The sequence below is a fragment of the Morone saxatilis genome, unplaced genomic scaffold, assembly GCF_004916995.1.
Source record: "Morone saxatilis isolate NCDOM2014 unplaced genomic scaffold, NCSU_SB_2.0 Contig3, whole genome shotgun sequence".
In the NCBI taxonomy this organism is placed as follows: domain Eukaryota; kingdom Metazoa; phylum Chordata; class Actinopteri; family Moronidae; genus Morone; species Morone saxatilis.
The window spans coordinates 5,420,821-5,433,493 of record NW_023339873.1 but is presented as its reverse complement, the minus strand read 5'-3'; the positions used below and the strand labels follow the sequence as shown (position 1 = coordinate 5,433,493).

Here is a 12,673-nt window from a genome sequence, read left to right as displayed (position 1 = left end):
GAGACAGAGAGACAAACAGATGTACAGCAACAACAGAAGCAACAACTACATTAACAGTAATGATCGATGACGATCATGAAAAAGAACCTCTTGACATACAGGCAAAAAGCTCAAGCAGTATTAAACTGCTTACATATTTTTTTCATAAGTGTCCTAGGGTAGTACCACTCTCATACCAAATAATTGAGTGTGTTTGGTCCTGGATAAAAAAATTACGAATGCTTAGTTAATATTTAGCGACAATTACAAAAAGTCTCTAAATAAAGAGTGAAAACTAAGCAAAAACACTCTGCGTTAATTAATAGAGCCACAAAACACACCTAAATCCCAAATCAGCCCCCATATTTCAATCTCAGCTTTCTCCCAAACTGTTACCATCTTTTCATAGCTCCTAAAAAGCACAACGTGTCCATCAGATTCCTCTAACAGCTGGTGCAGCATAATTAAAGTGGTTTCATTTGGTTTTAATGCTCAACTTGCACACATACCCAACAGCAGTAACCAGAGCCTTTCACTCAAAGACACTAAAACATGACACAATGTAAATATTGGGCCATAGTCATCTTACTGACTTTTTAGAGCTGTAAATAGATGACCCTGTCAACTTTAGTGCTTTGTGAGGAAGGCTGAAATGGGACAACAGTTGCTAACACTCTTATGGATTCAAACACTCCCTGCGTTATGTGAATGGTCAAACAACAGCTGTTTGTAGAGGCATCCTGTGTTTTAATTTAGAAAAAGCAGCCACTGACCTTAAGTCAGTTTACTCTCCTCTCCTCTAAATCCAGCTGGTCGTTCCTTTCAGTTCATTCTGTGTTCTGTAATTGTCTGTTTTGTATGAGCCTTCATCCTTCAGTCTTAATTACAACTGTTCCATAAGAGGGTGATCATTTACATCCAACCTGCCAACAGATTCACCAACTGCATCCGCTAACTGCTAATTGGTAGGCATTCGATGCCAAATTGTGTTACAGCTTGGAGACATTTAGCAGCCCCGAGCACATTTTGGAACTTTACATGATTTTTTTTAAATTATTATTATTTTAAGTGTTTTTTTAGTCTGTACAATCTTTAACTTGAACTCAAATCATTTTATGTCATACCTGTGTACTTGCCAAACAACTATTTTCCAAAGGAAGTTTTCTCTTTCTCTTCTACTCTCTGACTCATTGAGGCTCGCCAACGCAGCGCCTCGCTGAGCTTGGCGAGTTGTGTCCCCATGTCTATTTATACTCCGGTGTGGGCTGCCTCTCCCACGCTCAGTTGTACAAACTCACACTCTCACTTATTATACTCACCGCCTAATCCAAACGGGACACTCCTTCAGAAGCCGAAGCCGGATGGGTTTTAAAAGCAGGACTCTGATAGTTACGCACTTGATGTATCTGCCAGCTTAACAGGAAGCACTGTGTGTCTTTGCAGGAAGTGTACGTGGGGACGGAGACCATCTGCACAGTGGACGGGCTCCACTTCAACAGCACATACAGGTCCAGAGTGAAGGCCTTTAATGCCAGTGGAGTGGGCCAGTACAGCAAGACACTGATCATGCAGACCTCTGAGAGTAAGTTAAGCATCATCTCCCCCTACTACTACTTTAATGACTGTATCTATATATTTAAATAAGGAAAAATACACTCTCAAAACAGAATTCATTCATTTATTCCTCTGATCTTGAGCGGTCCAGTCAGTATTTGGAATACAGTTGTCAGTTTCCACAGAGTTAGAATCTACAAAGAGCCAAGACTCACGTCTGTGTTGCCAATAGACTCATCAGGGCTTCTCCACTGACAGTACTGAACTCAGCTGCGTTCATATATTTGTAATTGAGCTACAAACTTTTTCTACAGTCTACTGCACTTTTCCAAGCAGAAGCAGTCTGAAATAGAGACAATAGACCAATAGATTTCCAAGGCCGATATATCTGCCGATATCAGCTTATTGCAAATATATTTTTATTAGTGTAAATGTCGGCCAATATGTACGAAATAATTGCTGTATAATAATGGCAACCTAGGTTTTAGGCAATTTACCATTATATAGTTTTGCCAGCGAGACAGCTGATAATTTTTACACTATAAAATGTCACCTACAGTATGTGTCTTTGTTACAGTTCTTTAAAGGACCAGTGTGTAGGATTCAGCAGCATCTTGTGGTAAAGCTACAGATTGCAACCATTTGAATACAGCTCAGCCTTCCACATGTGTTGCAGAAACTACGGTGGCCGCGTCAACAACAAAAGGCCCTATCTTCAAACAGGGTTTGGTTTGTCCCTTCTGGGCTACTGTAGAAACATGGTGGTTCAACTTAGTGGCCTCTGTGAAAGAGGACCCGCTCCGTCTGTAGATAAGAAGGGCTTATTGAAAGGTAATGAAAACCCAATGATTTTAACTTTCAGGTGATTATACATTAATGAAAACATACCTATGACTATAACTCAATTTCTGCCAATAGATCCTCCAAGCTTACACACTGGACTTTTAAAATAACACATCCAAGGGAAAATCTGTACCAAGAATAGTTGTTTATGTTAAAAAAAAAACTATCAGCTAATATATCAGATCTTTTTCCCCAAAAAGTGATATCAGTATTGGCCTTAAAAATCCAGAATCAGTCAAGCTGTAGTCTGCAGTGCTGGCAGGCACGCAAACGTGTCCATAACAGACAACAAACAGCAAAACAGAGAGATCAGATGCTAATGCAGAATGCACAACAGCCAGTTTGGCAGGGAACTGAGGTAAATTGGCCGGTATATACAGTACTGTACAATACTGGGAGAGCTGATCGGGTGAATAAGGGGTTGGTGAAGATCAGCTGACTTTTGAAAAGTGGGAAGAGCTTTGTGACAACAGAAACTATAATGCTACTGATATTAAGAACTGTTTGCAGCCATGACAAAGAGGAAAAATAAGAGACAATATAAATACAAAATAGTAGAGGTGGAAACAACAAGTGTACAAAACACAAAATATAAAGTTATATGATCAAGAAAAAGCCAAAGATAGATGCTATTTCAAAATATGCATTGATTTTTCTTCTCTGAGGTTGTTCTTAAGAAGAAAGACTAAATATACATGTTTTACTGCTCCAGATACCTGCCACATGTTTGTTTCTGTATCCTTGTGTTTTTCAGGTGGATTTACGCATTGATTTTCATTACCCAGGTGTTGTAATTTATTGTAGCGTTTACTGTTTGGTGTTATCATGCCCAAATACATTTGACACATTTTTTGCATGATCTGATGAACTGTAACACCCAAACACAATCTGATAGGGCATGATGTCGTGCTTTAACAAGCAGCTATTTTATCATAGGTCTAATAAGAGTAATGGTATAGTTTTAGAGTTATTGTCACTTCACGAGATCACAGACTTGAGTCTCGGCTCAGTTTCCTTGGTTTCTTCTTGGGGATTTGCTGTTCATTAACAGCAAATAAATCTTGACTGAATTCACAAAGATCTTAAGAATAATAAATTGCTGCTGCCAGACTAAGCCTTGCATCTTTTGAAAGACAACTTCTTAGACATTTTTGGGAAAAGAAAACTTATTTGGTGCTTTGGCAGTTTTTCTTATTTCAGATTGAAAACCATGCATTTTGAGTTTTTAATTATGGGTTTTAAAGGGGACCTGAGGCCCATCAAAGCTTCCTCATCCTCTTTTATCTTTCATGTAAGACAAAAATAATAACAGTAAAAGCCTCCAAAATATCAGTTGCAAAGGTTTTAACCCAGAAGCAGCAACAGGATGTGAATTCTGTTTGAGGGTGTGTTTGAGCTTTTAAACCAGGTACATCCAGTAGCAGCTGGTTCAGGTATAATCCACCCACACGCTTGCTTTCCCATTTAGTTAAATGCTGCTCTGCATAGATGTGGAAGCTTGTCATCCATCAGTGGACCTGAAAGGCCCATACAGCCTCCCTACCTGCGAGAGAACACTCAGCAGCTGTTGGGGGCTGCACAAAGTGATCTAACCACTCAGACGTTTTCACTGTTTTTCCAGAGATCTGACATCCTTCACCCTGACCGGACTGTGCTTTGATATTTTCTTTTGCCTTTATGTTCCCCATGGAAAGGAGGAAAAGTGTGAATTTCTCCATCAGAGCAGTCTTTCTCTTTCTTTTCATGCTTGTTCTTTTCAAGTCTCCTCTCAGATCTGTTTCTAGGAGCTCTTTGTGTTTTGTTTTTTGGGATCTCCTCTCTGGTGTTTTGCCCACTGAGTTGAACCAGCTTCCCTGATCAAACCTGCTTTTTTTTTTTACCCTCTCCTCCACCCCTCCCGACCCCTCTACACTGTCTGCTTCACTGCTTCGCTACGCTTTCCTCCTCCTCCCCTCTTTTCTTTCTCCCTTCTTCCTCTACCCCACTCCCTTTCATTTCACATTTCAGCTGGACTCCCTCCATGCGATATTCAGTCTATAGGCACAGGTATGGACGGCTCTCATTGCTGACTGTTTCCACTTTAATCCCCTCCTGGCCATTTCCTGTTTCATCAGTGCGGTCTTCACCCTCAAACCAGCAGGAGGGTAGTTTGCTGCTCTGTGGGCTGCACATATTAAACGTTCAATACAGGCTTCTAATAAATGTCTTTGTTTTATTTCCTTTGGGAAATAAAGCTATGTAATGAAACTCTACGGCACATAGTGACACCAATGAAAGCAATGGACAAGCAAGTCTGGTGGAGCCCATATAAAGCGCAAACGTCCGACTGTTAAACTACCACATTTCTCTGCATAGAGCATAGAGCTATATTAATATACTTTCAACCCCGAGTCAAACAGTTTGCAAAATTAATAGCATTTGATTTAGCTTGCTTGCAGTGTGTTTGCTAGAGCTCACAGAGGGTTAAAGGCTCAGTTCACCCAAAAAACTACATAGTATTCAACCCTTAGTGATTTTAATTTATGCAGACGGTTGTGGTTTAATTTGCTGAGGTTTCAAATCTACACCCCCAACCCAATACAATGACTGAGAATTATATAATATTATATAATATTTACACATTAATTCGGCACAAAACAAAATCCAAATTTGGAGTCGTGCGTCTGTGAATGGGTGAATGTAAGTCAATTATTCACTCACCTTGGTGTGGACAGTTTTCCCCCATTTTAAGGTTTATTAGAAAGTAGTTCAAAGGAAAGTTGTTGACAGCAAAGTCAGTGGATTCCCCTCAGTAGCCAGGCCATTGTCTCCAAAAAGACAAACTGCTGTTGAATTTTTTGATACTTGGAGCAACACAAATAGAATTCCACTCATCCCCATTGTATTAAGAAAACTGCTGAAGTCTCGGAAACAGAGACCCCAAAACTTCAGCAAATAAAACCACGAGGATTCAATGGGAAATGTGTTTTTTGTGTAACAACATAAAATCCTCAGTCAAGGTCAACTTACTAGCCTTTTTTGGAGTTTTCAGTTGCATCTCACGGTCTTATCAGCGATGCAGGGTTTGCCTCAGTTTTCATGGGAGAATATCTCATGGAATAACTGCATCTAAAGACTCATGAGAGTATCAAGCTAAAGCCCCAGGAACAGCTTTAAAGCTTGGACTTGGGTTTTTTTTGTACGATGATGCACAGTATTTCTGTTTGTATCTTGGGCGATCTGATCCTTTATAATAAGAGAAAAACGAATTATATTTTTTTTTATTATTTATATTAATATTTTTTATTAAGTCATAAAAAATTATCTAGATGTCATAAACTCCACGCATCTGGAGTTCCAAGCAGGTGAAAACAAACGCCTATTATGATTTGCAGACTGTCTGACAGAGGTGTGATATTATTAAGATTATTAACATTATAAGCGTAATGTAATAAGTTAAGATATGATGCTTAGAATTATGAACTGTGATCATAGTAATAAATATATATATCAATAGTGATAGTGAATCTAGTGAATCTTCCTCTCATCTTCTTTCATATAAGTATTATTCCTCTCATTAAGTTATTTTTACAGTGTAACTTCACCTCATCTAACCTCCAGCCTCCAGATTCATGTCACCTTTGTGAAGTCATCATCATTATCTGGTCGGTGATGTTGTTGATGCTAAACACTGTGTACAACTATTCCCGTGTATGTGCACAGTTGCTTGGTTCACCTTCGACCCAGCCTCCGCTCACCCGGACATCATCCTCTCCAACGACAACCTCACGGTGACGTGCAACAGCTACGACGACAGGGTGGTCATGGGCAACTCTGCCTTCTCCCGCGGCGTTCATTACTGGGAAATGACCATAGATCGCTATGACAACCACCCGGACCCGGCCTTTGGGGTCGCCCGGGGTGACGTCCTGAAGGATGTGATGCTGGGGAAGGATGACAAGGCCTGGGCCATGTACGTGGACAACAACCGCTCCTGGTTCATGCACAATAACTCACACACCAACAGGTAAGGAGACAAAGTGATGTCCATGAGTAGACATTTAAAGCTTTTAGAGGCTTTCATCATTTTTAGCTACTCAGATACTTAAAGTAAAAGCAGGAATACAACGATTTAAAAACACAAAAAAAAGTCCTGCGTTAAATGTCTTACTTTATTGTTGTAGATGGTTGTGCAGTTTGGTAGTTTTATCTACTGGTTCCCAATCAATCTGGTTTTGGTCACACTATAAATCTGAGAGCTCATAATAAGAAATACATTTGGTAGGAAAGAAGAAAAAAACTTCTCAACAACTCCCTAAATTTGTTTTCATTTTTTCCACTTTTCTCTAATCTTTGCGTTTATGTGAAATATTAGATATTTTTACTTCTTTGGGCATCAAAAAGGTTCTTTAAATGAAACCATGTAAGAAGTTTGCAGGGTTAATGTCACTGTAACTGCTAACAACTTATAGACATTTGAAACATGACAAAGGGCCTCAACACAGCTTTGTTGTAAGGTGTCACAAGCCAGAAAGGTTGGGGACCAGTGGTTTAATCTTTAACAGTGTAAAAAAGTTGTCAATTACATTCAGTGGAGTAAAAAGCACAATATTTACCACTGAAATGTAGAACAGAAGAAGTATAAAGTAGCAGAAAATTTGAGTCAAGTACCTGACAATTGTACCCAAGAACAGTAAATATGCTTTGGTTACTTTTTACTATTACTAACACAGTACAGCTACAGGATGAAAGAACAAATATTCTGCAGGATGTTACTGACAGAAGCACCTATTTAACATGAATATCTCCTCAGTTCATTTCTCTGTGTGTGGCCGTGCAGGACGGATGGTGGCATCGGTAAAGGATCTACAATAGGAGTGCTGCTGGACTTCTCTCGCGGGATCATTATCTTCCTCATCAATGATGAGCAGCAGGGTCCGGTGGCTTTTGAAGGCTTGGAGGGCGTCTATTACCCCGCTATCAGCATCAACCGAAATGTCCAGGTACAGAATTAAATTGTATATATATGAACTCGAGCTACACATTTAATTTAAACCAGTTTAATTTCTGATTGTAGATCTGTTCTTTTTTCTAGCTTTGGTACTTTTAAACATGTAGTATCAAAAAAGTAGCCAGTTTTGTAGCTACCGGCTGCAGCCCTCTCACTCAGTACTGGACCAATTTTAAAAATTGTTGTTCCCATTAGTCACTTAGACACAAAAACATGGGAAAACATGTTGAAAAATACTGAAGTTACCCTTTAAGGCTTTTATCCACTAGGGTTTCAAATAAAGTTGTGAGAGTTTGAACAGTGTGTTGGCTGCACAGTATGAGGTTGTATTAACTGACCAACTGATGGGCCACATGCTTTTTAAGAGGTTAAAATTGAAATAAAATATGATATTCTGGTGCTTAGACACATTTCTGGCCCACAAAATCTATTCTACACGTTGTACAAATGCTACAAACTCCAAGCAATAGCATGTCAGTTTTATATTTAAAGAGGTACTGATTCAGTAGTGCCTTCCCAGAATGTTCAGTGAGACGAGATATCCTGACTTTCGGTTCCTAGTATGGGTGAAGCAAAAACACAATATGCTACATTTACTATAATGCAACATAATCTTTTGATAGATGCTATATTTGCCCACATCTCTCAAACAACACACCCGGGTTTGTCATGCAGGCTCATAAAGTCTCTATGCCCAAGCTGCATAGCACTCTTGTGATATGTAAACTGAACCTCATTAATCATCATTACTTTAAAATAACAATTTTTCTTGCTAAATATATACCATTCACTTTAGTGCATTTTTACTGTATTATTTAGCTTACATCTATCATGATCATACATAGTAACATTTGAATTACTTTCCAGAGTCACATTTAATTTACAGAAACCGATAAAGCTTTTAAAACAGCCCCCAAAACAAAAGATTTACCCTTCCTGAGCATTGTTGGGGGCATAAATAGAGGTTTTCACTTGATCAATAAAGAATCACAAGTACAGTCATTATTAATTAAAACTGCTTTTCCAAGTTTTACAAATATGGGCTCAAAGGATCAAACGTTGAAAGAGAAAGCTTCAAAGACTGAACAACAGTTAGTAGCTTTGAATTTCTTATTGCTCTCAGCCAGTTTTGTCATTTTTAATGCTGTCTCTGGGAGATGAAAGTGCCTCTAAGACAAAACACTCACTGAGGATATAGTTCAACAGCTCCACCTGCAGGCAGAAAAATAAACCAAACATGTTTGCCATCATTTATTAACCCACATATTTGTATGTAAATGTGTTTTTCTTCAGGTTACACTTCACACTGGACTTCCCATCCCTGATTTCTACACTCCTGGGGAGGCAGATCCCACTGGCTCTGTGTGCTAAAGACTCACCACCACCGACACCGGTTGCAGAAAACCTGTCCAGGATTTCCCAGGGTTCATCCTGCCGGTCAATAACTATGATCCCACCCTCACCCTCCCCACCTCCTCTTGTCCCCCTGACCGACTGACCCCATGACTCTCCATAAGAGGCCCCATCCAGCGCTGAACCATGCTTTTATCATGCCTAAACCTTGGCCACATGGACCATCTGCAGGACAATGTCAAAATGTACAGTGCTTTGCAATCTGTACCTTGTATTTTGACGTGATACAGATAGCTGAAGGAGGGAAAATTGACAAATAATGGTGGACTTGGAATTATGTGCAGTGACTACAACGTGAACTTAAAGGAATAGTTTAACAGTTTTGACTGGAAAAAAACACTCATTTGCTTTCCTGCAGAGAAAGGATTGAAACCACTCTCATGTTTGTATGCTAAATATGAAGCTAGTGGTTGGTTAGCCTAGCTTAGCATAATGACTGGAAGTTCCAAAATATGTCTACCAACATCTCTACAAAAGCATAAAATTAAGAACGACATGTGATTTTACAAGCACAAAAAAAGTCTGTATGTAGAATGTTAAGTTAGTGATACTTTAGTTCGTGATGAGGGTGCATGGTGTTTACCCCCTGATATTTTATTGTTTATAATATCTACATTCAGAATTACAGTACACAGCCAGGCTAGCCTTTTCCAGTCATTTAGCTAAGCTAAGCTAACCGCCTGCTGGCTGCTGTAGCTTCATATTTAGCATAAAGAAGACCTCTTATCTAACGCTCGGGACAAAGGCAAATAAGCATATTTCCAACAAAACTGAACTGTTGCTTTAAAGGAAGGTGGTTGTTTTTGTAGATGAGTTAAAAAATGTAGCCCCCGTCATACCATCAACGTACGGTTCAGTATTCTTCATTCTTATCTTGCTTTCTTAAAAACAAAAAACTATTTACAACAAATATTCTATATATTTATTTTCCTGCTATTATTCATAAACATCCTTACACATTTAAAACACCAGGGGGAGCATGAGAGATGGTCCTTTTGTGTATTTGTGTGAATGTGTGTGAGAGTGGGGGTGGTTTGGTTGAGACTGGTCAGCAGCTGCAAAGATCCCTGGACGAGAGCAATAGTCCAACTCTCAGCCGCTTCACTGTTGTATCCTCGTCCGTGTACATGAGACGCTTTTCTTAGTGGCTTAGCTCATGTGAACCTTCTGTATCGTCTGTAAGAAAAAAAATAATACAGCATCGGCGTGTAAAATGCTACTGGAAGCGAGGCCTTCATGCAGCCTTTCTCTGCGGTGCAGCTCTCAAAACAGGAGGGGTGGATTTTGGTTTAATGTATCATAAAAGCAGGCGATTCTGCGCATTGAGTGTTGAAAATGGGTTAAAGATGATGACTGTGAAGCTGCTTGAATAAGGTGCTACAGCAGCTCGCTTCATTCTGGCTTTTTTTACTGTAGGTGACTGAATCCTGGTAGTTTTGTAATATTGTTATTGAAATGATCTATTGCAAAGAGGTGTATAGCTAAATAAGTTATTGATGTTTGGAGTTTTTCAATGAGAACTCATCATTGTTCCTTTATTTGATGTATAGTTATTACAGAAGGGAAGAAACTGAATCTTTTTGTCGCTTTAAAAATGTAGTTTGGAGTTTGTTCTTGAACTGAAGAGGATTTACAGTCATCATGAGAACCAGTTTATGTCCTACTAAAGTAACAGGAAGGGTGCTGATGCACTAGGATGGTTTTTGTGGCGGTGAATTTGGGCAACAGCTTCCTCAAAGGGCAACAATGTGAGACAGAAGACTTAGCCATGCTAGCAGCTCTGTGATGCTCGGCTTAGGTACAGCAGTTTTTTGATCTATAATGTTAATTGTTTGTTAACACTAAACACAACTTACAGCTGAGACCGATGTTAATGTCATTGGTTTTGCAGGGACAAATTGAAATATTGACCTGACAATGGAGCTAAATAAAAAATAAAAAAGTAATCACCAAAGTTATTACAGTTCATCCTGATGGGGACATGAATGTCTGAACCAAATATCATGGCAGTCCATCCACTAGTTATTAACATATTCCACTGAAAAGTCTTTAGGATTCATCTTCTGACCATGAATGTTTGCACAAAATGTTGTGCCCCTCCAGCAGGTAGATATTGAGACATTTCACAGTATGAGGGACGACTTTGACCTTCTGTTGGGGCTTTAAAATCAGGGGGCCCAGGAAAAGTCCTCTTCTGTACCAGATTTCATGGCAATCCATCTAATTAGACATGTCGCTAATAAAAAGTCAGAAGATCCTGTAATCCTCTTATTACTCTTATTTTTGGGACCATTAAGTGTCAAATTCAGATATTTCAGTCTGGACCAACTGCTAAACATTGCTCTGCCTAAAAAATGCTTCCTGGCAGCAGTAACTGAAGTAAAAATGTTAGTTTGAGGGAACTTTTGCCCTTCAAGTTGCCCATAAATATTCCCTGTGCATCGTCGGCCTGAGACATACAGTACATGTCTAGCATTCACATAAGGTGCTATCCTGTGTTTGAGCTTCATGGGTGTGCCTTTTTCCCCTCTTCAGTACCCAAAAGATTTATGAAACTTTGCTACAAACTAGATTAATTGCTTCAGCAGAGTCAACTGTAACATCTGTGATGCCTGACTTCACCTGCTGCTACATATTTTTTCTATCGGCAAAAGGGCAAACTCAACAATAATCATGTTTGTTATGGATATAATAACCACAGTATTGAAGGGAATATTACAGTCAGGTATGGCAAGCTGTCTTTCTTAACTTTCTAAATCATGTTTTTCCTCTTTTCTTTTCCCCTGGGGTAATATTGATTGTAAATGATCTGGGACTGATGGATGCTCACATGGATGCTAAAATGGCTGCACACATTAAACTATATAATTCTCAGTATGATATGTGCATGTGTGCTGACGATGATAAACCAAATTACTGCAGCATTGCACGGCCTTTGCTGCGAGGCTGGGTTCAAGCTTTGATTCATGCAACATTTAATTGACGGTTTTTCAAGGTAAGCCTTTTGTCCGAGCCGTAATTATAAAACTAGAGTACAAAGAAAGCCCATTCAGCAGTGGGTCACTGAGTGGCGAGAGCTTCCTTTGACTCATACAGACACAAGTGCAGCCATTATCACAGCATTACACAACCTCAGATTCCAGGACAAATAAACAAAATGGCAAAACAGTTCATCAGAGGGTTGTCCAGTAGGAGATGACACACATGTCTGTTACTTTTCAACACAAATGATCTTCTCATGGAACATTTTCTGTGTGAATGTGTTGTTTTATGAACTTATTTGATTGAAAAATAACAAACGTGTTTCTATACTGGACACACAAGGGTGCTGACAATAAAAAGTGTGTGATTGTAACATTTATTATTTCTAAACCAGCCAAAAACACTTTAATGATATTAAACAAGCCCCCGGGGATTATTTAGATATCGTACAGCCTCGTCAAAGTTTTATGAATTATTAAAAACTTAGCTCAGTCGCTGGGCGACACTGGGTGTTATATCTCCAAATGTACATACATACAGTATGTGTGTGTGACTGTTAGTATGTGTGTGAGAGTGTGTCTTACCTGCATTATAACCTCATTTTAACTCCAAAGTGATTTGTTTGATCCGAGGTGGAATGTCATCACTCGATATTATTATTTACAGTGATCCTGAAATATGTCTATGGAGAATTTTATGAATATAAAATGAACATTGTTCTTACTATGATTTTAACACAGTATGATTATTATGATTGTTATGATTATATGTCTATCATTACCATATTACTGCTATTATTATGATGATCTGAAGTGTAATGAGCCTCTGTGTTTTTTGTATGTGTGAATATTCAATAAATAGGTGTCAACAAGGTCTCATGCTGTCTGGGATATCTGTCTGTCTGTCTGTCTG

The 12,673-nt window shown here is 39.0% G+C and overlaps 1 protein-coding gene across 2 annotated transcripts in view; it reads left to right on the top strand.

Annotated features, from left to right (window-relative positions):
- Positions 1–12,624, top strand: part of trim9 (tripartite motif containing 9) — a 40,534-nt gene extending 27,910 nt beyond the window's left edge. The window contains exons 7-11 of one of the 2 annotated variants that reach the window (XM_035674550.1): positions 1,423–1,561; positions 4,384–4,422; positions 6,079–6,382; positions 7,196–7,358; positions 8,660–12,624. In XM_035674550.1, the coding sequence (XP_035530443.1) occupies positions 1,423–1,561; positions 4,384–4,422; positions 6,079–6,382; positions 7,196–7,358; positions 8,660–8,737 (723 nt within the window). In that variant the 3' untranslated portion in view covers positions 8,738–12,624. The remainder of the gene's footprint in view (positions 1–1,422; positions 1,562–4,383; positions 4,423–6,078; positions 6,383–7,195; positions 7,359–8,659) is intronic. The other variant, XM_035674551.1, reaches the window with a different exon arrangement.
- Positions 12,625–12,673: the final 49 nt, after the last annotated feature.